Source organism: Xenopus tropicalis, chromosome 3 (genome assembly GCF_000004195.4).
Source record: "Xenopus tropicalis strain Nigerian chromosome 3, UCB_Xtro_10.0, whole genome shotgun sequence".
In the NCBI taxonomy this organism is placed as follows: domain Eukaryota; kingdom Metazoa; phylum Chordata; class Amphibia; order Anura; family Pipidae; genus Xenopus; species Xenopus tropicalis.
The window spans coordinates 90,843,568-90,871,459 of record NC_030679.2 but is presented as its reverse complement, the minus strand read 5'-3'; the positions used below and the strand labels follow the sequence as shown (position 1 = coordinate 90,871,459).

Genomic DNA, 27,892 nt, shown 5'->3' with positions numbered 1-27,892 from the left:
GTCGCCGGCGGGATGGCACACGCGGCGGCGCCGGTTGGGATGGCCGGTGGGATGGCGGGTCATGGCAACTCGGGGAGATTAATCGCCCGTGACAAGGGCCAGAGCCCTAAATGTGTGCACTAGCCCTACTTTAAGAGCTCTGGCACATGGGGAGATTAGTTGCCCGTGACAAATCTCCCTGTTCGCGGGCGACTAATCTCCCCGTGTTGCCATCAGTTGCCATCCCACCGGCAAAAATGCAAATCGTTGGTGGGATGGCATACGCGGTGGCGCGTTTTCAGTGAAACCGCGGAAGTTTCGTCTCAAGGCAACTTCCGCGATATCACTCAAAATGCCAAGCGAGCAGATCTTAACATGTATGGCCACCTTAAATCAGTGATCCCCAACCAGTGGCTTGTGTCGCTCCCAGTTGCCACAAAGCTTTTTTTAAAATTCCTGGCTTGGAGGCAAGTTTTGGTTGCATAAAAAACATTTGCATTACCAAAAAGAGCCTCTTAGGCTTAAGCCACACGTAGCTGAAAAACGCTTAAAAATGCTCCTACCTGTGCTTGCACCCAAATAAATTGAATACGCTCAGGTTCAGACACATGTAGCTGATATCTGCCGAAAATGCAAAGTCTCTCTTTTTTTGGTGGATATCGGCTATATGTGCCTGCACCCGACCGTAGTCAATGCTATCGGGTGCAGGCATGGGTAGAGGAATTTTTTAACGTTGAAGCATATTCTCGCAGAGCGTTTTCCAGCTTGCCAAGAATACGCTCCGTGTGGCGTTAGCCTTATAGTCTGCCAGTCCACATAGAGGCTACCAAATAGCCAATCGGAGCCCTTATTTGGGACTTTTTTCCATGCTGGTGTTGCTCTCCAACTCTTTCTATATTTGAATGTACTTCGCAGGTAAAAAGAGTTGAGGACCCCGGCATTTAACTATCAAAGCAAAAAGATACAAGGTTTACATGTTTTGAGATTCATGTAACAGTTTTATCAGAAGGACTGATATATGATATGTCCTCTATCTAGACTGTGTTTAAAAATGTAGTATTGCCTATAGGTGTGGCAATTACAAGAACATCAAGACAGACTTAAATAACTCTCTATCTAACTTTAATAATTGACATTTCCCAAGGACAAGGTGTGCAGAGTGAAGTTTGACCTCCTTTAACCATTCCGGGATGCCAAATAGAAAAGTAAGACTGAAAATAGTAGTTAACTTTTAGGTTAACTCTTAACTCTTTTTATTTGGTCTTTCTTTTTATAGCTTTTAAATTATTTGCTGCCTTCTGCCTCTTTAAAATGGGGTTACTGCAGCAAAATTGATTGCTCTGTGAGGCTATTTTCTTTTTTGTTATTGTTACATTTTATTACTTATGTTATTTCAGGTCGTCTCTCACCTTTCAGACTCTTATTTGATCCAGTTCTTGGTTGCTAAGGTAAAACAGGAACCTGGGAACAAGATGTTAAAAGTCCAAATTGAAGAGCTTTTGAACTAAAAGCTAAATAATTGAAAAACAAATAATAATTGGAGACCAACTGGAAGTCAATTCAGAGGTGAACTACTCCATGTAGTTTAACATTTGTCCTTTTGTAAATAGGCCTTTAATGAGAAAAGCAACAGCAGAGATCAGTCAATAAAACATATTTGCATTTGGGGTTGTATTTACTGAAGGGTAAAAATTAAAACTTGGAGTATTTTCACTAAAAATGAATTTGCCACAACATCTCCAGTTGTAAAACAGGTATAAATAATCTTCTTTTGCATCTTATTATTTACATCCTCTATGCTAACATGCCACATACATGTTCTACCCTTCTGCATTGTGTCTAACTGAGCTTAAAATGGTTACACAAAGGACATCAAACCTATTGGACTGTTGTAAAAGTGGCAGCAAAATGGTCATCTGTGTTAACCGCCATTTTATATAAAATGGCTTAGCAATAAAGGGATGGCCAAATATTACAATGAAACAATAAGCATTCTGCACATTGTATGACCTAGAAATTGTGTAAATAATACATATTGTGCTGCATTTTGCATGTAAGGTTAATGTCAAGCTAGGTGTTTCCTCTAGCCATAGACTAGTGGAGAAAATGCCAGTCTTCCTGCCTTGTGGTCACTAGGCACTGACTGCGCCTGTCAGAGCACACACAAGGAGCATGTTTGTACGCAATTACCATTAATGAATGTTATGGATACGCACATCTGGGTTCATTTATACCATTTGTTCAGTATTCCATTCACAGAGTCGTCCAGCAGTAACCGTAGCCATCATTTGTTTTATATTGTTTAGGTAAGGCTTTAAATGGGTGAGATAGTAACCAAGTATTAACCATGACCTTTGTTTTCATACAACTATAATAGTTATTCTTCTTGCAAATCAGGGTGATGCTTTTATTATATGATTTTGCTGCTGCATTGCATTGTCCATTTAACTTCTTTTGAATGAACAAAATATAATTCTTTTCAGATAAACGTCATTTAAGGAAAGTTTTTTTTTATAGTTCAATATCGTAAATTGCTTTACTGATTTCTTATCATGCTGTACAAAGATCACTTGACTCAAGTATTCTTCTCAAGTAATGAACATGATACAACATAAACAATATGGTTTACCTGAACATAAAAGAATGAAAAAGCATCTGTGTATTAAAACACACCCTTCTGTCATAACACCCATTATATTCCGCTATGGGTTTTGGGGTCATAAACAAGAATTTGTCAGTGTTTTTAGTCTGCTATGTGTGCTGGGGCACATGATGTTGACACTGCATTTATAAAAAGGTATATTTTGTTGGTAAACATTGACTGCAAAAAGCTTCACACATATTTATGTTCTTGCTATAAAAATATTTTTGAATTATTGCTTGGTTGCATTACTGTTTTATGTGTATGCCCTAAAAAAATACTGTGAGTGGGCATGGCCAAAAAGTGGTTGTGACCAAAGAATATTTTGTGTGTCATGCTATGTGTGCTGCTAATGCATAGATCTGTTTACCTTATAATATAGGGCCGAAAAGGTGGCTCCAACAGACTGAAAAAGGGCTTATTAATGTTTAGGTGTTCTGAATTTCATTTGAAAAATTTGGTAACTTTATAATATAAGGCCTTTAAGGTGGCTCCAACTGACAAAAAGGCCTATTCAGCACTGAATACCTAAGCATACAAACTGGCCAATCAGGGAGCCATGTCAGAACATTGGCAAATTCAAATATCTGTCCAACGTGGCATTGGTCAAAATGCAATAGCAGTTATTGGTAAATGATTTTGGTTAGAATCATTTGCTACATCACATGGGATTCCCAGGGTCAGTCTCTGGCGCTTTGGGGCAAATTGTAACCCCATGGTATATTGCATCCTCTTTTTAAATGGACAGTGTCCCCTCACATATCCTGTAGAAAAGTGTTCCCTAAAAGGTAACACCTTTGTTGGTATGGATTTATGGTATCTCTTTATACAGACCTTGTCAAAAACAAGGTTGTTCTCCCTGCAATGAAGATTGCCATTTACTGACCTGTTTTACTTATCCCACCCCCAGTGATGTAATATCATGCTTTTGAGTGCCTTAAGGTGGCCATACACGGACCGATTTTTTACTTACAAACGACCGATTCCCGAACGATCCGATGCTATCGTTAAGTTATCGTATAGTTGGTGGTGTACGAACGATCGTCGGCCCACTAAACAAGCCGACATTATCGTCCCCAAAATCGATCGGCCAGGTTTAAAAATTTTGGTCGTTTAACGATAAAATCTGCCAGTTGGTGTGAGTGTCAGACATTTGTCTTTCAACGATTGTTCTCTGCGCATGTCACGATTGCCAGCAGCAGAAGTCAACGACATCGATCGTACGTAGATGTACGATCGTAGGTATTTTACGATAATGATGCGACAAAATCTTTCCCGAATTATCGTTGCCCGTGGATGGCATATCGTATGGGAACTCGATCGCCATACGATCGTTTGTCGATATAATCGTTCATCGCACAACGAGCGAAATCGCCTCGTGTATGGCCACCTTCAGCCATAACCCCTTCTATTTTTTCCTAATGATATAACAAAATATGAGACCTATGTATAGTGATAAAATAGCTAGTGGCTAACCTGCTATAGAGACAAGGCTAAGGCTGGAACTGAGGAAGAAAATATGTTTCAGAAGTATAAAGCAATAGGGAAACTAAATATACATTCAGTTCATTGTAACCATAAAAAGCAATACACCAAAGGGGTGGAGCAATTTGGTATGCAAATAGTAATTTTAGTTTCAAAAGAATGGTACTTGCTTTGGATAGAGCTGCAGACTGCAAAGCACATAAAGTTTAACTGTGCCTTTTTAAAAGACATTTTTAAAGCTGTGTGGCTTGCTCTCATGAAAAAAATCCACTAATTCTAAATCTATAAGTAGTTAAAGCATTACTTATTACGTTTTTCAGGCAAGGAGCTTAATAAACACATGACATTTCAGATGAAATAAAACAAGATGTCAGGAATAAGACGTGCAGGATTTTCTTTAATTTTCTTTGAAAAGCAAATGCTTTACAATGAGTCTATTTGTTTAAAATAATTAATTTCATTTACAGGGAAATGTGAGTCTCAAGTAGTATTTCCTTGACACAGCTGACACAGCTTTGGACTTTGTTGCTGTTTGATAACATGTTCTGTGCTCCCTACATTATTCACTAACATCACCAGCATTTGGTCAGAAACCAGCAAGTACAGCTTTTTCATAGGAGAGAGGGTTGATGTCAGCAAAAGAGCAATTGAACAAGTAAGATTTATTTCATTTTTATCTTCTGGTACTGGAGTTTTCTCACCCGCTACATATTCTCCATCAAGGAAGGGTAAATTTACAGCAGTGTGCATAAGGACTATAGAACATTATTGTTCATTATTGTTTTATTTTTTTATTTTAAGCAATTTATTTTAAAATACAGAGAAAAATTGTGACTTTCTAGTGAATTTTTGAAGCCATGAAAAATATGTATAGTTTACACAAACCACAGTCTGGTCAACTGAAAATTATATAATTATAAGACCACAAAATGCATTGATTAATACAAAATTAGATTAGTATTTCAAAACATACTTTTTCTCCATTGTTTTAATCATGTAAAATGTCTTTTTTGGTCATTCTTAAGCTTAACAGGATGATCTGAAAAACTGAAACGACTCCTTGTTTGGTTCTTGTAAGTTAGATCATTTGATTACAAGTAGAGGTATGGGACCTGTTATCCAGAATGCTCGGGACCTGGGGTTTTCCGGATAAGGGATCTTTCTGCAATTTGGATCTCCCCTGCTAAAAATCATTTAAATATTGAATAGCCAATAGGCTTGTTTTGTCTCCAATAAGGATTAATTCTATCTTAGTTGGATCAAGTACAAGGTACTGTTTTATTATTACAGAGAAAAAGGAAACCATTTTTAAAACTCAGAATTATTTGCTTATAATGGAGTCTATGGGAGATGGGCTTTCCGTAATTCGGATTAACAGGTTTCCGGATAAGGGATCCCATACCTGTAAACACCCTGACTGTTTTGCTCGCAGCAATCTATTATACAGGGGTAATTATCTGTGTACTGGTAATCTAATTATCTACCTTGCAAGGACCAAACATGGACTAGCTTTAATTTTCATGTTTGCCCTGTTTAGCTCAAATAAAAAATTATTATTTAGTTTAAAAAAAAATAAAATAAAAAAAAAATATATATATATTACATACAAGTCCTATTTATTAAAATTATGTTGAACAGTATACTTCCCCTTTAAAAACATGTATTAATTTGTGGTAAAAGTTATGTACGGAATTTATTGCTCTGTCATATTACTGAATATTTAGTTAACGTATTGCTTAAGGTGAAGGCAGCTGTTAGGGTAGTAAAAGAACACTCCTGTGTGCAAATCAATAGTGCATGTTCCAAAATAGTATCAATTCACTAATAAAATTCTGTTTCTGCAGTGCAGTATAGTTCCTTGTCTAAAGTAAGTTTAGAGTGTATTGTGCATAGTGTGAACATGTGACAGTAAAAGTAGTGCTAGATATTTGTTTTGTGGGATTCTTCACAGGTGTCATGACTGCAAGTGCAATTTTGAGCAGATTATAGTACATGTTTGGGACCTGTTATCCAGAATGCTCGGGACCTGGGGTTTTCCAGACAAGGGTTCTTTCCATACCTTAAGTCTGCTAAAAATAATTTAAACATTGAATAAACCCAATACGATTGTTTTGCTTCCAATAAAAATTAATTATATCTTAGTTGGGATCAAGTACAAGGTAGTGTTTTATTATTACAGAGAAAAGGGAATCATTCATCATCATTTAATTAGAATTATTTGCTTATAATGGAGTCTATGAGAGATGGCCTGTATTTCGAAATGTTCTGGATAATGGGTTTCCGGATAAGGGATCCCATACCCGTAGTAGTGCTAAAGTACTAGTAATTATGCCAACAATGCGTCAATTTGCAGCATTTGCTGTGAGAATGACATGTGCACCCTTCTGACTCCTGCATGGAGAGAGATAGATTGCTGAAAAGGGATAATGAAGAATAATGTGAATATTTATTGATTATGTTTAGAAAGTTTTTTTTATTTTTGTGAGATGAGGCTTATATGGAATGTTCATTTCCTGCAACTTCTGCCGGGTTTGGGATCACACTAACTGCATAATTCATAGAAGTGAAAACTAAATGTAACTTTCAATGTCATATGGCAAATTACAAAATTATTTGTTTGCACAGTGTTTAGTAAAATGTTGGGGGCATAGCCTTGATTTGGTTAAGATTGGCACTTATATTAATAATTGAGTAGGAGAAAAGTAAAAAGAGCAGTGGTCTGCAAGGTCCTAATTTTCTCCTAGAAATTTGTTGGGCATCTGTGATCATTATATACATATAGAGAAGGAGTACCGCACGCTCAGGGACTTGGTGCAAAAGAAAAAGTTTATTAAAAAAACTCTGTTTCGAGTACAAACAGTACTCTCCTTCAGGGACAAACCAACAGACTGAATACCAACACACAATTTAAGTACCCTCCCACAAAAATGGCGCTAAAAAGTGAACTTAGTAACCATAGCAGCCACTGTAAACAAACAGCATGAAGAAAAGAGGCAAAGAAATAAAGTAAAATGGAGTGAAAATAGGTGAAACTATAGTGTTACAAGTGTTGCAGTTAAGTGTAAGTGGTTATTAGGTTTTGACACATGTATCAAGTGAAAGAATGTTGCAAGAAGTTTCTAAACATAAAGATAGAGGGAACAAGTTTCATACGCCATATCAAGAACAGAGCAACAACAGCAGGACTCTAGGCAAATCAGGGAGAATAGTATAGAATTGCCCACATAAACTCCTTCTCTCTCTCTCTCTCTCTCTCTCTCTCTCTCTCTCTACATTAGAAGAATAACTGTAAATTGTGAAAATAGCAGTAAGGAGCAGTGCCTTACAGCAGATGTGCACACAGTTGTGGAGAAAGGAATATAAAGGAATATGTCCTTTGTGACAGCCATGCAGCTATGTATTAAGCCTGCTAATCTTATTAAGGCTTGTATAAGTTGGCAGGCTAAAACCTTTATAAATTGTTCAAAATGAAACCAGCTTGTTATTAGTTAATACATTGTACTGGGCTCTGTGAGCAATAATTAGCATCTAAAACAGTACTTCTTGCACATAATATACTTGTAGGAAAGTAAAGGTTTTGCTTTAAGGGTATGGAAAAACTATCATTTCTTTGTATAAAAGTACTCACATTGCATTACCTCTAGTTGGCTATTTAATGTGAATTTTTACTTATTCAGGTGTGTAGGTTTTGAGGCTCTCTGATGATTTTCAGTATTATTTTAAGTTTATAATAAATATTTTTCGTGCTGATAAAATACATAGTAACATAGTAAGTTGGGTTGAAAAAAGACATACGTCCATCAAGTTCAACCATAATGCCTATATATAACCTGCCTAACTACTAGTTGATCCAGAGGAAGGCAAAAAACCCCATCTGAAGCCTCTCTAATTTGCCACAGAGGGGAAAAAATTCCTTCCTGACTCCAAGATGGCAATCGGACCAGTCCCTGGATCAACTAGTACTAAGAGCTATCTCCCATAACCCTGTATTCCCTCACTTGCTAAGAATCCATCCAGCCCCTTCTTAAAGTTATATAATGTATCAGCCAGCACAACTGATTCGGGGAGGGAATTCCAGAACCTCACAGCTCTCACTGTAAAAAATCCTTTCCGAATGTTTAAATGGAACCTCCCTTCTTCTAAACGGAGTGGGTGCCCTCGTGTCCGTTGGAAGGACCTACTGGTAAATAAAACATTAGAAAGGTTATTATATGATCCCTTTATATATTTATACATAGTTATCATGTCACCTCTTAAGCGCCTCTTCTCCAGTGTAAACAGACCCAACTTGGCCAGTCTTTCTTCATAACTGAGACTTTCCATACCCTTTACCAGCTTAGTTGCCCTTCTCTGGACCCTCTCTAACTCAGTAATGTCCCGTTTGAGCACTGGAGACCAAAACTGAACAGCATATTCTAGATGGGGCCTTACCAGCGCTCTGTAAAGGGGAAGAATAACCCCCTCCTCCCGTGAATCTATACCCCTTTTAATACAGCTCAAAACCTTGTATGCCCTTGCAGCTGCTGCCTGGCATTGCTTGCTACAGCCACGTTTATTATCTACAAGGACTCCAAGGTCCTTCTCCATTATGGATTTGCCTAGTGCAGTCCCATTAAGGGTATACGGGGCTTGCATATTTTTACATCCCAGGTGCATGACCTTACATTTATCCACATTAAATCTCATCTGCCACTTAGCTGCCCAGATTGCCAGTTGGTCAAGATCCTGCTGCAGGGATGTCACATCCTGGATAGAATTGACTGGTCTGCAGAGTTTTGTGTCATCTGCAAACACTGATACATTACTCATAATACCCTCCCCTAAGTCATTTATGAACAAATTAAACAAAAGTGGACCCAGTACAGAACCCTGAGGGACCCCACTGAGGACCTTATTCCAAGTAGAGAATGTACCATTAACAACCACCCTCTGTACCCGATCCTGTAGCCAGTTTTCTATCGGAACGGCTTCACTAAGACCAATAGACCTTAGCTTAGAAAGCAGTCGTTTGTGGGGAACGGTATCAAATGCTTTGGCAAAATCCAAATAGATGATATCTACTGCATCCCCACTGTCCAGCTTCTTACTTACCTCATCATAAAAAGCAATTAAATTGGTCTGACATGACCTGTCCTTCATAAAGCCATGCTGATTACTGCTCATAATGGCATTCTCCACTACATAATTTTGAATGTGATCCCTTAACAAGCCTTCAAATAACTTGCCCACCACGGATGTCAAACTTACAGGCCTATAATTGCCAGACTGAGATCTTACTCCCTTTTTAAATATGGGAATGACATTCGCCTTTTTCCAATCCCTAGGTACCATACCTGATGAAAGAGAGTCTGAGAATATCAGAAACAAGGGCCACTGCAATTCTGCCCCTAGCTCTCTCAGTACCCGAGGGTGTATTCCATCTGGCCCAGGTGCCTTGTTTACATTTATCGTGTGTAACCCTTTAAGCACCATATCCTGTGCCAACCACTGTGTAGTTGGAGCTGAGGCAACAGTGAAGCTATTGGGTGGGACTTGGCCCACTGGCTCCTCTACTGTATACACAGAAGAAAAGAACTGGTTAAGCACATCTGCCTTTTCTGTATCCGCTGTAACCATATTGTTACTATAACTCAATGGGGCCACGCCCTCAACCTGCATCTTTTTACTATTAATATACTTAAAAAACTTTTTGGGGTTAGTCTTGGCCTTGGCCGTGATGCGCTCCTCATTTTCTATCTTTGCCTTCCGGATTGCTGTTTTACAACACTTGTTATAGTGTTTATAATCATTAAACGCATCTACTGTCCCCTCTAACTTATATTTCTTAAAAGCTTTCCTTTTTCTCCCTATTAACTTCTTTACCTCAGAGTTAAGCCACATAGGGTGATTCTTAACACTTCTACTTTTTCTTATTAATGGAATAAATTGAGAACAGTAATGATTTAAAATAATTTTAAATGACAACCATTTCTGCTCTGTGTTTTTATCAGAAAACATAATGCCCCAATCTATGCCCTGAAGCGCTGCCCTTAAGGAGCTAAAATTTGCCTTCCTAAAATTCATTGTCTTCGTTGCCCCCGTGTAAATTTGTTTCCTGCACCAAACATTAAATGAAATAACATTATGGTCACTATTACCCAGGGGTTCAACCACTTGCACATTTGCTATAAGTTCTGGGTCATTAGAGATCACTAGATCTAGTATAGCATGGTTCCTGGTTGGCTCCTCAACAACTTGTGACATAAAGTTGTCATGCAGCAAGTTTATAAACTTGTTCCCATTTACTGTCCTGGCAGTACTATTGCCCCAGTCAATATCAGGGTAATTAAAATCCCCCATTATTATCACTTGCCCCAAACTAGCAGCCTTTTCTATTTGCAACAGGAGCTGGGCCTCCTCCTCTTCACTTACATTAGGGGGTCTATAGCATACCCCTACAATTAGTTTGGTAGATTCTTTACTATCTGTGAGAAGCTCAACCCATAAGGATTCAGCTCCCTCTGTTAACCCCATCACTTCCTCCCTAATAATATATTCTTCCAGAAGTGATGTTTTTTTCCCAGAATAAATTAAATTCTTAGTCTTTGTTCACTGGAAAAATCACTATGTATGCACATATTATGTTCATGTATGTATTGCACTGTTATTATTAATTTAAATATATAGGTATAACAATTGAATCATTATGCACATGCATCAGGCCATTCTATTTTCAAGGTTTAGATTTTTTACTTGCTAAAGAGTTTTTCTTTTAACACTTAATAGATAATATTTCAGTATTTTATTGCAGTGTGTTTTTTATCGTTTCTGTTGATTGCATGCATTTCTATTTCTTTTCAAACCCACGTGAGGTCTGTTGTGTTAAATACATTTTTACAGAATACATTTTTAATATATGGATTATAAAGTTCAGGCATTTAACTTTAGAAAATACAGTCTAATTAAACATTAAGTATATAAAGGGCTTTTTAATTTTTTGTGGGTGGTTCTTCTTTAATCAGCAACCCTATAAAAGTAAGCGGGCAGAAACCTTACAAACTGAAAAGCTGAATTCTCTGCATTTTCTTATTTGTTGTTTTATTATTTAATCACCTGAATTGTGGTGTGTCATATTTGTGGTATATTTCCACAAATTTTGTTGGTGTGTGCACTTTTTTCTTTGTAATATTATATCAATAGTCATGTAAAATGAATCCTAAATAATAAAAAACAGCTATTTCTGTTTCCCACGTAAATATATTAATACATCGTATGATGAAAGTTTTGTATGATGAATAAATTTTGCTTTGTCTTTAAAGGTGCAACCACTATGGAAATGAATAAAGTTGGAGTTTCAAATCATGCATTTTCTGAGGTAAAACTTTGAAATTTGTTCTGCGTGTTCTATTTATTATAAAATTGAAAAGTGAAGCATGGTTTGTTAGCTTTACTTTTCTTTCTGTATCTCTGATTTGAGCAGCTGCTTTTAAGAACTGCATCTTGTGGCTTATATTATAGATTATATTATATAGATTTATTTATTGCTCATCCTTATACCTTAATGCATGTTTAAATCATATGCTCCCACCTATTTTTTAAAGGATGAAACTGCATCAAATGACGATTATTCAGTAGTAATTGAAGCACCCCCAGAAAACCCAAAAACAGATGTTTGGAGGTGAGTAACCAAAAGGATTCAGAACTGTCATAATGTATAATTACAAGAGGAACAACAACTAAAATGAAATTCTTGCTTTTTATTATGATATGAAAAAGAATAATAAAATATTTCCAGTAGTAAAAAAAAGTATATTGAGAAGGCAGTAACATATGCAACAAGATGTATTTAAACTGGCAGATTTCAGAACCTAAATTAAAGGGAAAGTTCAGTTAATTTATGGTGTAGTATGTTATAGGCAGTGCTTTATTTTTTCAGAATTGTTTCCATTTCTGCCTCTTTATAGCTTTCAGCTGAAAATCCTAGCAGGTTGTGGGGTTGCAGCAATAAGAAAAGAAAAAAATTCAGCTGTTCAGCTTTAGTTTTGTTGTGAATGTTTTATTGTTCAGCTTTCTAATGAGGTCCTCTAATCTTCATCTTCTGCCACTTAAGACAGAGCTTTTAAAAGTGCCCATATAGTACGTTATAAGATTATGATAAAATTTGCTCATTTGACAAGATCACCAAACAATCAGATCTTTCCCTGATATGACCAGCTAAAGTGGGTGATCTTAGGCTAATCAAATTTGGGTAAATGATCAAATTACAATACCAGAGATTGGAGTGGTTGGTGTATGGACTGCATCAATGTGCCGATGCGGTCCCCAATCCCACTAGAGAATCAAACCTGTCCAATTGATACCTGTAAGATATCGGTCAGTTAGGGCCATTGGGGGTCCCTATACACGGGCAGATAAGATGCAAATCTGTCTAAAGGTCATTGGCAGCTTAACTGTGCCCATGTATAGCCACCTTAAGATTTATGTATGTATGTATATCTTTATTTATAAAGCACTACTTATGTACGCAGCGCTGTACAGTAGAGTACATTAATACAAACAGGGTGTTAATAAGATAATAATAGATAAATACAAAGTATAACAATAAATACAGATAAATACAGCTGCAATAAGTTAAGAGTCGAGGACACAAGAAGAAGGAGGTCCCTGCCCCGTAGAGCTTACAATCTATATGGGAGGGTAACTAACAGACACAAATAGGCAAATATAAGTGCTGTAGGTCACAGTGGGTGACACTACAATATAAATGCCAGTTCCCAGTTCAGGTGCTGGGTGAGTGCTCCCTAAAGCCAAAGATTTCAGGCAAATCATTGACTTTAGGGAAATGACATATGGAGTGCTTTGTCACTATAGGAAATCACCTTTCCCCTGGACAAAAATGGCCTAAAAATACATTACCACCTACAGTGGAGGAAATAATTATTTGACCCCTCACTGATTTTGTAAGTTTGTCCAATGACAAAGAACTCTTAATGGTTGGTAGGGGTTCAAAAACTTATTTCACTCAATGAAATGCAAATCAGTTGCTATCTTTTATTTAAAGTTATTTTTTCGATTTTCCTTTTGATGTGCTATCTGCCACTGTTAAAATAAACCTACCATTGAAATGATACTGTTCTGAGACTTTTCATTTCTTTGTCATTGGACAAACTTACAAAATCAGTGAGGGGTCAAATAATTATTTCCTCCACTGTATCAGTGTTCCATATAATTGCTTGAAAATGACTTTTTCCACATTTTTGAGCATTTACACAGGATCACCACATATGAAGTATTTTGTATATGTACATGTAGCGATTCCAATCCCAACAGAGTGCAGAGGAAGTTTTGTCTTCATCTGTATGAATTTTGTGGTCACAGCCTCATTGCATTAATGGTGTAAAATTTAGTGGGGAGCACAACTTTTATTTTGCTAATATTGCAAGATAATTTTTGGTTAAGAGATTTTATACCAAGGGTAGGATGCTATTCATATTCCTCACCTGAGAGTTACAGAACAAAATAGTAAATAAAGTCACATTAAAAGGATTAATTGCAAATTATCTTAGTATACTACAGCTTACATCATTTTAAATATTATTTTTAAGGTGATCTATCCCTATAATGACTTCAGAATGTAGTATGATTGAAGAATTGAGGCTATGTGGTTTTCATTTCCATTGTTGTTTGTTTCCCTTTTAGTAAAGTGTCCAAACCATTTGATGCATCTGAAAAATTTATCAAAAAACACAGAAACATTCTGAAGTATATTGTTATTGGGATACTCTGTGCAGGTAAGGGATTGTCTGCTCCTACAATGCAATCTAGATGCAGTACTTATAATGCCTTATAAAGAGGAATTTAGTATAATTGGGCACTAAAAGTTTTTCTTGTTGAATTGCAACTGGCTCTATGGGAAAATATCATGCAAAAGTGGAGTTGCGTATGCTACAAAGGAAGTACTACAAAGGGGGGAAATCTATGGTATATAAATTGTTGGGAGATGAGGGACAAGACCCTTTGCATGAACGAAAAAAGTCTTACGGAAAAAATACACATTCAATAGTTGGTTACTAGCTTATCGAGCTCCGCAGAAATATTCTAGTTGTTTAAACCATTTTGAGACTTCAAGAAAAATCTTGTATGGATGGTATCTCTCTCCTGATAAGATGCATAGAATTTATTCAAACAAATCTAATAAATGTTGGCAAATGTGCGATCAAGTAGGCAATGCCTTCCATTTGTGGTGGGAATGCCCGGGTATATATAGGTTTTGGACAGAGGTAGTAAATGGAATTCTGGTGGATATCACAGAGGGCATGTACCAAATCCTTCCAGCACTAGCTTTACTGGGGATTATGGATGAAAGGGGGCGGAATAAATGGGCTGCAGTGGTCTATCAAATAATTTTTGCAGCCCCTGCCTTGATAGTGAGGACCTAGAAACGAATCCCAGATTTAAACCAAATGATAGAAGAGATCTACTCAAATTAAGATTATGAGCAGATGGCAGCTAGATTAAACAGTGTGGATCATAAATTCATCCGTCGATGGGCCCCTTGGAGAGAATGGTGTAGGAGGGAAAAGGGCCTGGGCTGAAGTGGGAAGATTGAATTATGGAAAAGATAGATAACAATAGGTGGCTACCCCATAGGCTCTATATGTTTTGTATGTGTCATATGGCTCCCACTCTACATTTGTTTAGTATTTAATATACATTATATAATTCTAGTACTCTAGATGAGTTTTATGTTCTTATATACTGTATATGTATATTATATATGGAGATACAAAATTGTTTTTCTTTTTTTTTTTCCTTATTTTGTTTTTTCTCTTATACTTGGATGGTATTTTTCCTTTTTGTTTGAAAATCAATAAACAAATATACAAAAGAAAAACCCCCAAAAAACAGGCATGTATTGGAAAAGTGCTTGCATCCCTATATTGTCCAATATATTTTTATTATTAAACTGATATTTTTTGTTTTAGTAATTGACCCATTAATAAAGCAAAGCTCAGCACAGATTTACATCATACTACAAACTTAGGGATAAATTAAATTCAACCTTTGCATTCTTGACATTGCTTTAATAGTGACAACAAAAACAGGGGACCCATCAGCTTGTAATAATTTGTATTGTAAGAAGTTAGTTTGTGTGTGTGTGTGTGTGTGACTTTTTGCAGTGATGCTATGTAGTTCTAGATTCCTCTAGAAATAGTGAGACATCAGAGAGGTCAAGATTTTCTTGGTGGCGAGGAGGGGGGTTGTGGGAAATGCACTCACCTTTGCAGCGGGGCTCCCTGCAGGTTAAGGCTGGTTATGTTTCGATGTATAAGACTTAAAGACTTACATGAAACATACATCTCTGCTAGAAATGGTGCCCCTAACAGGTACATCAGTGCAACAAGGCTGCCACCTTTTGGCTTCATTTATGCATTACATAAGTTAATGTTTAGATATTAAAATCACTTATATTTATGCTGGCTATTTCATGCTAAGTAAAATGAAGGCACTGTCATGTCTGGCAGTTGATAAGCTCTAAGGTTATTGCTTGTTAAAGCCAAATTACTGCACAATTTTGCCAATGCCAGCACTGTTCCTTGGGAGTCTACAGTGATATATACATTTTTTTAATGTGGTAGAACAAGTACAGATATAGGATCCCTTATCTGGAAATCCATTATTCAAAAAGGTCCAAATTACAGTTCATTTTAAGAAAAAAAAAATGTTTTTTTCTAAATGATTTCTTTTTTCTCTGTAATAATAAAACTGTACCCTGTACTTGATCCCTGCTAAGCTGCATAAATCCATATTGGTGTCAAAACAATCCTATTGGGTTTATTTAATGTTAAAATATTTTTAGTACACTTAAGATATGGTGATCCAAATTATGGAAAGATCCCTTATGCAGAAAACCCCAGGCTGCAAATTCTGTACTTGTAGTATGTTACGTTCCCCATATACACAGACAAATAAGGCTCATGCATGGGTAATTTTTAATAAAATGTATATGAGAGCTCTAGATACTGTTAACTGGCTAATAGTGATCTGTTGTCTAGCCTTCTTATATCTTCTAAACAAGAGCAGGCCCCTGTGCTTTTCTACTTGCAATATCGAACCTGTAAATTCAGGTCTATTAATTACTCTAAGTTGTGGTAAGAATGCCAAGATGCAGAGAGTAATTACAGAGTTTTATCTGTAAGGATTTATAGATGGGGGTTTATAGATTTGCCCTAGCACTTTAAAAAAAGAGAAAAACACTATTAGTTAACCCATTGCCTTTATGTGTTTATTCCAGGCTTTGCTGCATACTTTATAGCAGCATGTGTTCTGAATTTCAACCGTGCTGTGGCATTGGTGGTGATAACATGTGTGGTGCTTTTCTTCCTTGGTTACGATCTGGTAAAGAAATTGTATGGGAAACATATAATGCGGTTTTTGAGACCTGTCGGAAGTTGCCTGAAAAAGAATAAGAAATGGTTGAAGTGGTAAGTTAAGAAAGAAGAGCTTTTTGGGAAGCTTTATTGAACTTCTAGTTACACCAGACCACAAATTTTTTAACCCTGTCTGATAGGGGCGGCGGCATGTTAATTACAGGATTTGGCTGACACATTTAGCTAATGCAGATAATTTATGGTAGCCGCACAGGCCAATTCCTTAGAGATCTGTTTGTTCCTTTGACCATTTTGCTCTGATTTTCTTGCTTGAAGGATTAAGTTCCACTTCTGCACTTATCTTTCATTAAGCAGTTACTTTTTACTTTTTTTCAGGGTATTCTGCATATTGGTTTTAGCTGGTCTTATTGCTTGGCTGGTCATAGACACTTCCAAAAGGCCAGAACAGCTTATTTCATTTGGAGGAGTCTGTATGTTCATCCTCATCCTCTTTGTCTTATCTAAGCATCACCGTGCGGTAAGCTATGAACCGTGAATGAACTAATAACAATACATACAAGAAATACATTATTGATTCTGATGATTCTTCAATAAGTAATACAGTACATTAAACCTAATGGAATGGAATGTAGCACTGAGCAAATGGAGCATAACTTTGATAAAATTTGCCACCTTAAAGGGATTCTGCCATGATTTTTATGGTGTACTTTTTATATCTAAATTACACTGTTTACATAGAAAATAATTCACTCTAACGTTTAAAATTGTATTCTTCAACGAACAAAAGTATTTTTTTTAAACTGTAATATTGGTGTGTAGGCAGCCATCTCAGTGCATTGTTCCTTAGTCTGAGCTTTCAGAAGGAGCGCTTCACATTAGAACTGCTTTCAGGTAACCTATTGTTTCTCCTACTCCCATGTAACTGGAGGAGTCACAAGTCAGGTTTGAATTTCTTACTATTGAGTGCTATTCTGATATCTACTGGGAGCTGCTATATTGCTCCCTTCCTATTGTTTTGCTGATCGGCTGCTGGGAGAGGGGTGATATCACTCCAACTTGCAGCTCAGCAGTAAAGTGTGACTGAAGTTTATCACAGCACAAGTCACATGGCTGTGGCAGCCTGGGAAATGAAGAAAATGGCTAGCCCTGTGTGATATTTCTAAATTAAATATAAAAAAAATCTCAATGCAGGATTCTGCTGGAGAAAAACTGATGTGTTTTGAAAAAATACATGTTTTCCCAAGACAATATTGCCTTAAAGCAGTGGTCCCCAACCTTTTTCGCACCAAGGACCGTTTTCAAGCAAGACAATTTTAACGAGAACCGCGAGTGAGGGGGTGGCACAACTAGTGCATAGTATATATTTTAATTATTACATATATAATGTAAATGTAATTATTTAATTTTATATTATGCACTTTATTTGTATTATTATTACTACATTATAAAATATAATATAGCTAATCAGAATACAAAATCAGTGGGAGACCTGAGCTTGTGTCCCTGCAACTAGATACGCCCAGCGCCTTTGCTCTTCTTACTCTTACCTAAGTGGTGACATTCCCTGCCGGTTAGTATGGAGCTTTAAGTATTTTGGTCCTTGTTGCAATCAGTAGAAAGCTTTCTGGGCTTCGCATAGGAGTTGTTATGGCTATGTAACACATCGGAGAGTTGGGATCACAGGTGAATGGGACCAGAGGTGGCCCGATTCAGCACAGCCCACGGCCCGGCACCGGCCCCGGCCCGGTGGTTGAGGACCCCTGCTTTAAAGGACATGTCCACCCAAAAACTGCTTTTGCCATAATTAAAGAAAATAAAATATTAAAAAGCTTTCCAATAAATATTGCAAATAGTCATTGACATTGAAATTACTTGAAATTGTAATTGCAATTGAAAGCTGTTTATCCCTTTCTGTTTTTTGTTCTGAGTCTTGAAACAAGGTCCCCTTCAAAACTGTTAATTTGATGGCTCTGCTGCATTGTTTTAGGAGTCAAAACCACCATTGCACAGCATGTAAACAACTAGATAGATACTACTTTCGATTGAAAATACATTTAAAAATAACGTGAAAACTACTGAAAGTTTTTAAATGAATGTATATGGGAAAGAGGCTTAATATTAGAAAGCAATAAAATTAAAACTCAATAAAAATTCAAATTGCCTTCAATTGCTGGCAGCTATTTTTATTTTTAGTTTATGGGAAAATGCCTGTCTATGGCTTACAGGATTAAGCATGGAGCAGCTATGATGAGAGAACAATTCTTCTGTGTGCTAGAGGTAGCAAGCTTCTTATATACTAAAATGGGTAACAACAGCAGCATTTTCATCGGTTCTTTTTTTCTACTGATTAGTGTTGGTAGTTTTACCTACCGACGAGTGTCTCCAACAGTAGGTTACAGCATTTAAAATTCTATGTCCACTTTAGTTATAAAAGCCAATTTTATTGAACTTACTTTATTTTCTTCTAACTACCTTATAAATCATTAATCTTCTTTGCTATTTGCATCTTCTCAGGTATCTTGGAGAGCAGTGTTCTGGGGGCTTGGACTTGAGTTTGTCCTAGGAATTTTCATCATCCGTACTGAACCTGGATATCAGGCCTTTAAGTTTGTTGGTGAACAAATTCAGGTAGTGTTCTATCTGACACAAGTTCTAAGGCCCATTTACTTATTTAGTTTAATGTGCTAAATGCAAAATTGTCCCACAGTCCAGCAGACACCCAAACTTTTGTGCCAGATAATGTAGGTACATCATTTTGGGATGGCTATTGGCATACAACTGGGCAGCAGGCAACAAATGGAAATGCAGCCTTCAACTTTGTATAAATTTAATGGCAAAACATTAAGCATGTGAGAGCACACCCTGTACTTATTACCTGGTTGAGGTGCTCTTCACACAGTTTATGCCTAGTACTGTGCTACTAACTAGTAAATGAGCCATCATGCCTCTTGTATGCATTTTGTCTGTATTTAAAACCCCACTCAAACCTTATTTTGAGTCAATTAATAAAAGTTAAAATATTATACAAAGACAAGCACAACATGATAATTCAGGCAGGTAATGGTTCAGTAATAGTTGCTATAACTATCTGCCTGCCCTCAACAAAATTTTGTTTTATTTTTGGTCCAAAACAAAATTGGTCCTAGTTGTGTATTCCACCTGGGTATACAACAGAAACAACCTACTGGTTAGGCCTGTATAAGTCACCTGACAAAGAGCCACACAACTAGTAAATAATAGTGAACCCTTATGCATCTTGGTATACTTTTTTTTGTCTGTTTTTAAAACCACCTTGCACTATATATTACACAAACAAACTATTCATATTTATTTTGTTAACCTGAATCAGTTACTTTTTATTGCATAATGTAAAAGTACCTTTTTATCCCTAGATTTTCCTGAATTATACAACTGCTGGCTCAGGATTTGTGTTTGGAACTGCACTTATACAGGATGTGTTTGCTTTTCAGGTATGTAATACATGTATTAATGCTTAGCAAAAACTCTTTTCTTTTACTGCATTTAGCTGTGTGTTCTAGTTCAAGTGGCTCATCAGACAGCAGTTGAGTGGAACACTCAACTGCTGTCTGATGAGCCACTTTGATATTCACTGCATTAATGTAGTGTTTTTTGCAAATTAAATCACTGACTAGATGTGCTGACTAGAAGACCTAAGTAGTGTAAATTGGGTAGTGTTATTGTTGCTAGTGTCATTGATATTCAGTGGTATCTGGCCCCTATGTAACATCACTTACCATGGCACCAATGGTGGTGCATTACAGGCAATGAGAAGGGAACACTGCTTGTATCTGCAGGCTGGTAAATTATAGCTGGGGTTTCAAAATTTAAGGTCCTGCCCTGTCTACCTATAAAGAAGTAAAACACTGATAAAACAAAAAGTTTTTGCCTTACATTTGCATTGTTATGCTAGTTTTAGCTTAATGAATTAGGCAATAATAATATATTGAGTGAATATATTGTATACATTTTTATTTAAAGGAAAAGTAAAGCCTCACAGGCAAATTTTTAGTTGTAGCAGAAGTGCCTCAATTAATCACTGGAATTACACAGAAATATAGAAAACATTAGAAAGCCCAGCTTGTCCTATAAAATTGAGGTATAGCTTTCCTAGACAAAGTAAAATGACCCTTCAGGAAATGCCCCTAAAGTGAAATGACAAATGGCATAAGAAATGCAAAATAATGCTGGTAAAATCCTTATCCCAAGGCTCATGTAGATGTGGGACTGGGTTTGATGGCACATTAACAGATTTACTAACAGCTAAATATAAATTCATAAAAAAAATGTTGGCAAAATGACAAAATCTGAAAACTGTCTGTTTAAAAGACAAATTCACAAAAGCAGAGATAGAGGTTTGTGAATTAGGTGGAAAATCCGACAAATCTATCTACACTTTTATTTTGTCTCAGTATCGCCCCTTTTGGGCATTTTCCCCAAAGAGGTAGAATTGACAGAAAAGGAAAAGTAAAAAACAGCAAAAAAAAAAAAAAGGCTGAGGAAAAGCCTGTTTATGTTTAAAGCGGACCTGTCACCCTAAGAAATAAGTCCAAATTATTTTCTATATTGTTAGTTGAGCAAAATAAACTTTACTTACGCTATATAAATAATATAAATCTTGTTTCCTTCCGTCTTAGAATTACTCAATCAAAGCAAGCAGGCAGGCACCATTTTGTGGACACTGTTATTAAGGCAAGCTTTGTATCATGCCAAAATCTTGTTTATGTGCCAGAATGGGGGACCTGATGCCCAGGCCCATGCACTGGCTACACAGTTAGATAAGGGGGAGGGAGGGGGGAAGTGAGATGTGCAGTGACATCTAGGAAGTGCTGAATGGAAAGCTAAAGTTACTGTCTGCCCCGCCTCTATGCCTAAGGCATAGAGGCGGGGCAAGCAATATATGATTGACAGCTGTGATTTTTAAATGCCTTTATAATGGGTTTGGATGTGTTAATATAAAAATGAATTTGGGTTTCATGTTTAATTTGAACAGGACTTTTATTATACAGATTTTCATGTCTGGGTGACAGGTCCACTTTAAATAGTAACAGAAAAGGCTATTATAAGAAATCTCCTAAAAAATTCAAAATATGTGTACTGCTTTATCTACCTCACCTATGCTTCCTGACAACATTGTAACAATTGTGATGGATAAATTGTTTCAAAAACAAAAAAACTCAAAATAGTTGGGCAGAAACAATAATATAGTATTTGTTATAGGGCTTATGTGTGGAAGAATGTATGTCTGCATAGAGATGCAGAACAATCAAATGTAGCCTTTCACTTGTTAAAGGAACAGTAATACCAAAAAATGAAAGTGTATAAAAGTAATTACTATGTAATGTAATGCTGCCCTGTACTGGTACAACTGGTGTGTTTTCCTTAGAAAGACTACTATAGTTTATATAATAAAGCTTCTGTGTAGCCACGGGGGCAGCCATTTACAGGAGAAAAGGCACAGGCTACTTAGCAGATAACAGATAAAACCCCATTATATTCTACAAAGCTTATCTGTTATCTGCTATGTGCCTGTGCCTTTTCTCCTTTTTCCCAGCTTCAATGGCTGCCCCCGTGTTGACACAGCAGCTCATTTATATAAACTATAGTAGCGTTTCTGTTGCAAACTTACCAGTTTTACCAGCGCAGGGCAACTGTACATTATATTTTAATTACTTTAAAACACTTTCATTTTTTGGTGTTACTGTTCCTTTAATTGCAGTATCCACTATCCCCCACTTGTTGTAACACAATTGCTTGTTCGCCTGTATGGCAGTCTTGGCAGAGGTAATCAAACAGTATCACTGCCCCCTTTCCCTTTAGCCTATAGCCATGTCATGATGCATGAAGAGTAAGGTAAGAGTTTATGAGTGACAAAGGGCCAGTCTGCAGTTCACACACACACACACACACACACTATTGCTTCTAAACATCACATTGTACCCTGTTCATCTCTAATGAATCTGTTCCATAATAAAACTCTTGCCACAGCTTTAGCTGAGACACATTAAGATTTTTGGCATTTTCAAACTGTTAACAAACTACTTTTCCCTCTCTAACGTATGTGGTCTATAATACTAATAACTTTAAGGCTAATATGGTTATTGTGATTACTCAGGCATTCTGCTGGCAAACTCAGCTTATCACACTTAACAAATGCTGCATGACAATAGGAAACAATTGACATGTGAAAGCTTGCTCAAGTCTAGATGCTGAAAAATATTCCACATGAAGCTTGTTCAGGCTTGTTACTGAGTTTTGCAGGTAATTATTGCAAAAGTTACAAAATATTGAGCTTACTTTACATTGAGGGTACTGTCATTATATATACATCCACAATCAACCCATCAGTTATCCTTTTCTTATGACGATGATTGCAGGCAGTGTACGCTCTAAGTTGTATACCAGTGCACACAAATGAATGATAGCAACAGTGCACACAAACAATTGTGATGTACTTAGAAAATTGTGTAATGTAGCACAGATAGCCCCATTAAGGGGCCTAGTGACTTCCAGGATCAAATGACAAAGTGACCCCCAGCATTAATAGGCAGTTTCCCAAGTAGCATTGTCACTCCCCACGCACCCTTTTATGTTTTCCTGCTCTGTCCCACTTTCCTTTAGTCTTTCTTTTTTATTCATATCTTACCTGCTATCTCCTCTCCAGCCCCATACAGTATTAACCAGTATAACTGATGATCTGTACCATAATTATTTAGGATATCAGAAGTCATCAAAAAATTTTGCAATATTACCCCACAGTACTATGGTTACTGTCCAATAGAGAAAGCAGACCAAGAGTCCAAAAATCTGGTACTAAACCAGCACAATATTTACAATATATACAGTTAATGATTAATAATGCAGTCTACATTATTGTTACTATCAAGGTAATAATAGCATGAAGAAAGGAAATATGGAGATCATCTGCTCTCTCTCCTCACCAGTTCTATCATGGCTTCCATTTGGGCTTTCTCATGCTTTTCCGGATGATTATGTGAGCAAACTGTTTTTCCAGTGGCGTTTCAGAGTCACAGAAATTCTTAAGTATTTTTGGCTGTTTTATTGCCCATGAGAACCCAGTCTGTTCCTATTCTTAAAAAAAATAAAGTTTTACTTTGTGCTGTAGTATATATTCTGTGCTCTTATAATAGTCTCTTTTTTTATTTTAGGCTCTTCCTATTGTGGTCTTCTTCAGCTGTGTGATGTCTGTACTGTACTATGTTGGCCTCATGCAGTATGTTATCCTTAAGGTATACGGCAGATAGGAAACAATTTAACAATATATATGTATATATATGTATTCATCAAGGTTATGTGGCTCACTCTGTTATTTAAGAAATCCACAGAAGAATAAAGAAAGCTACAAACTTGCGAAAAGGTGGTTCTAGTCTATATTCCTGGAAAATATCAATGTAGGGTACCAAATAAATACCACATAATAGGTAATGTACTAGATGTAAAGGTGTGTGGCTGAGAATATAGGCTAATGACACAGGTTGTATTGTGGCATTTTCTATATATGACTTCAGATCTCTTAAAGGAGAAGGAAAGGCTAGTAAAAAGTTAATCTCAAACTGCAGGCATACCTTCAAATGTCTCAATAGTGTCCTTAAGTCTCCACATATTTCAGAAGATCAGAAACAGGAAGAAAAAACGCTGAGCTGTGTAAAGAAAGTTCCCATAATGCCTCATTCCTGCACAGACACCCAGCCCAAGTCAACATGCTCAGTTAGTAAGACTATGGGGCCGATTTACTAATCCACTAACAGATCGAAAGCGTCTGAATGCGTTTTTTTCGTAATGATCAGTATTTTGTGGTTTTTTCGTCGCCGTCGCAACTTTTTCGTAAATTGTTGCGACTTTTTCGTAGCCGTTACGACTTGCACGAATTGTCGCGACTTTTTCCCAGCCGTCGCGATGAAATCGGAAAGGTTGGCCCGCCGTTTACTAGTGCTCAATAGGAAAAAGTTGCGACAATTCGCGCAAGTCGTAACGGCTACGAAAAAGTTGCGACAATTCACGCAAGTCGTAACGGCTACGAAAAAGTTGCGACAATTCGCGCAAGTCGTAACGGCTACGAAAAAGTCGCGACGGTGACGAAAAAGTTGCAAAATGTTCGTTTCCAATCCGATTTTTTCCCATTTGGGATTCGGATTCGTGGATTAGTAAATAAGCCCCTATGAGTCAGCTTCCTGCTGATTGGCTCAGATCCACATTCCTAAGGGGGGAGGAGTGAGTTCTTAGCATTCTTGAGGGAGGGGGGAGCAGGAGAGAGCAGAAAGCTGCGTGTCTGTGGCTCAGGAACTACAGACACAAGAAATCTTTTTTCAGAGAAGTCAGTGCAGCGTTTCTGTGAGTGCTTATGGCTGTATTTACATAGACCTTTCTGATAAATCTTACTTAGTTTTTACCTTTCTTTCTCCTTTAAGGGCGAAGTAACATGGGCCGATTAACCGCAGCGTCTTTTAAAAAAGTCGGTCACACCGACTTTCCCACCATAGGGTAGTATATAAGTTGCTGAGACTAATCACGTGCGGTTTATGGTATAAATTGCAGCGACTAATCACCACGTGTGTGTTCGCCCTAAAAGTAGGTCAATGTATTTTTTGTTTAAGACTTACAAAACCTAATCTTCCTTTACACCAGATATCGTGGCTCATGCAGATTACTATGGGGACCACTGCTACAGAATCGTTAAGTGTAGCTGGCAACATTTTTGTTGGACAGGTAAGTAACAATAGTATTTCAGTATGCAAAGATACTAAATAAGGAAATGATTGCAGTTTGTAAAATGAACTGAACAATTTGCTTGCTAGTAGATATAGAGACATAGCTGGCTTGTTTAACTTTTTTTTTAAGTCTGATGCAATGCTGTCCTTTGCATCTATGGATATACCAAACTGCCATTTTTATTATAGGTTTCTAAGTCTATCTAATTTAATTTCTTTCTCCTTTCTAACTACAATTTAACATGCAGTTAAATGAGCACCTTCAGAAAAATAGTTAATTTATCATTTACCATTACAGGTACTATGCTTGATAATGATCTCAAAATTGTGCATATTATGAAGCAAAAAACATAGAATTTTTGTCTAGCTCCAATGCAGAACAGTGGGTTTAACTTTATTGGTGGTTCAGCCACTGATGGGGCCCATCAGAAGGTCAACAATGCTGTGGCAGAAAGCCTTCCAGAGTTCTGTGGCTCTGCAGCTCTTAGTTTCTGGCATGGAGGGAAAGGGGATTGAGTGCCAAAATGGGGCCTGGTGCAGGTTCTGCACCAAGGTCAGTATACTAAGTAACCCTCTAGTTACACCACTGCACTGAACTCTTGCATTGGCTGCACATTTCATATCCCTGTTGGTATCTCTATAGTGCAAGGTCCTGTCATGAGCAGCCAGAAGGTTCGATCATCTTCATTTCCTGGCAGTTGATAAAGTTTTAAATAAATTTACACATTTATCAAATTTTGATATTTGCATCGGTTTTTCAAAATGCATTTGAGTCTGAGCATTAAAACATGATTCTATTTAAAGGGTGGTAGTGCTCAATGCAGTTCAGCAGCATCACTGAACACTGTCACCCCCTGAAACCCTTATTCTCAATTGCAGCTTACATGCAGGATGTAAATTGTTATATGTTAAATTATTTTTATTTTTAATAGATCTATTCTTTAATCCAACCCGAGGACTGGCAGTAAAACTAATACATGTGTATAATTTTAATAATGTAAAAAATAGGATGATATTTTCCCTTTAAAATGTGATTTTCTCTTCCTTTGCTTTGCTTTCAGACAGAAGCTCCACTGTTAATCCGCCCTTATTTACCAGACATGACCAAATCAGAAATCCATGCTGTGATGACTGGGGGATTTGGTACCATTGCAGGCAGTGTACTGGGTGCCTATATTTCTTTTGGGGTAAGATACATCACAATTCAGATGTTTTCGGTCTGTAAGATAAACCTTTTAAATTAAAAAACAAAATGTTTAGTAAGGAGTTGTCTCTTATCTCTTCTTTCGTTCAGTTTTAAGAAATTTAGATATGAAATTTCTTGGATAATACACAGTGTGCACCATAATCCAAATGTAGTCCTTTTATTGATCCATATTGAACTTTTGCACTTGTGTTTAAATTCAGAAAAGAATGATACACTAAGAAAATGTTAGGTAGAACCAGCTCTAGAATCTAGAACAAGATCTAGGGAGTTTAAAGGGCAGCCTAACCCAGTTGGTTTAAATGGCAACTCTACCCAGGTGGATGTGGTTAACACCAACAACTATCCCTTAACAATAGTGTGAAATCACAAGAGGTATGTGATAAGTTTAAAAAAACTAGTAAACCATATTATTATTTTTTCTTCCTTGTTGTCTACCTGCTTTTAAATGCACTGGCTCATAGTAATTGGAACTTTTTGCAAGATATACCAGTTAGAGAATTAGAGAATGGGTTGTGTGAACTGGCTAAGGTAGACAACTGCAAGGATCCTGTGAACATTTCTCAAGTTGGACTTGTTATTCTGAATGTGTTTTAGATTGATGCATCTTCACTAATTGCTGCCTCTGTCATGGCTGCTCCCTGTGCCCTTGCACTTTCTAAGCTGGTTTATCCTGAGACTGAAGAATCGAAATTCAAAAATGAAGAAGGTGTAATAATAGAGAAAGGGTAAACTCTGAAATCAGTATGATATTGTTTCCTCATGCTCAGATTCTGTTTTTCTTCACTTCTTCTCTCAAACACATTCTCCTGCATGCAGTAAATTGTTTAACTTTTGGAAAAATCAATTTGGAAAAATCTTTGTGTATTACAGGATAAGTAATGAAGAGTGTGCATGCATGAATGTGATGAGAATAGTGAAGAAGCCAGTTTGTTATAAAGCCACTTACCAGAAAAACTTCCAATAACCCCTAAAAAATTGTCAGAGACATAGGGAGAGCGCTGTGTCATATAAGCAAGAAAACAAAGCACAAAGCAGGATCTATAACAGGGCATGAATGAGTGGTGCTTCCTCTCTTAGAAAACAAAATAATGCATTTGTCAGTCTCCTTCAAGCAGAAGGGGAAGAACATACATAGATTTGGCAGCACACAATGCATTCAGTGAGAATCCTACATACCTGTTTAAGTGGAGTTGAGGTGCTCTGTCTTTTAGGTTTAGATAGTAGTGACTTCTGTTCTAGATATACTAAAATAAAAATGCAATTCTAGACAAGGTTAAAAAATGTTTGAGAGAATACTTTCCACATCATTTCACAGCAGATTTATGTCCCCTTTAAATTGCATCTTTTCCCAATGTGCAAGTGTTAAAAATACTTTAGGGCTTATTTATCAATTCGAGTTTGTTTTTCCTATATCAAATAAACTTGAATATCAAATAATTGCTTATTTGTTAATAAGGAAAAC

General features: G+C 36.9%; 1 protein-coding gene across 1 annotated transcript in view; it reads left to right on the top strand.

Moving 5' to 3' along the window:
* Positions 1-4,382: 4,382 nt before the first annotated feature.
* Positions 4,383-27,892, top strand: part of slc28a2 (solute carrier family 28 (concentrative nucleoside transporter), member 2) — a 31,476-nt gene continuing 7,966 nt past the window's right edge. Inside the window, exons 1-12 of the mRNA XM_002934569.4 lie at positions 4,383-4,760; positions 11,404-11,459; positions 11,686-11,762; positions 13,784-13,875; positions 16,380-16,569; positions 16,852-16,993; positions 18,991-19,104; positions 19,869-19,946; positions 23,664-23,744; positions 25,141-25,221; positions 26,285-26,410; positions 27,025-27,155. Of these exons, the coding sequence (XP_002934615.3) occupies positions 11,415-11,459; positions 11,686-11,762; positions 13,784-13,875; positions 16,380-16,569; positions 16,852-16,993; positions 18,991-19,104; positions 19,869-19,946; positions 23,664-23,744; positions 25,141-25,221; positions 26,285-26,410; positions 27,025-27,155 (1,157 nt within the window). The 5' untranslated portion in view covers positions 4,383-4,760; positions 11,404-11,414. The remainder of the gene's footprint in view (positions 4,761-11,403; positions 11,460-11,685; positions 11,763-13,783; positions 13,876-16,379; positions 16,570-16,851; positions 16,994-18,990; positions 19,105-19,868; positions 19,947-23,663; positions 23,745-25,140; positions 25,222-26,284; positions 26,411-27,024; positions 27,156-27,892) is intronic.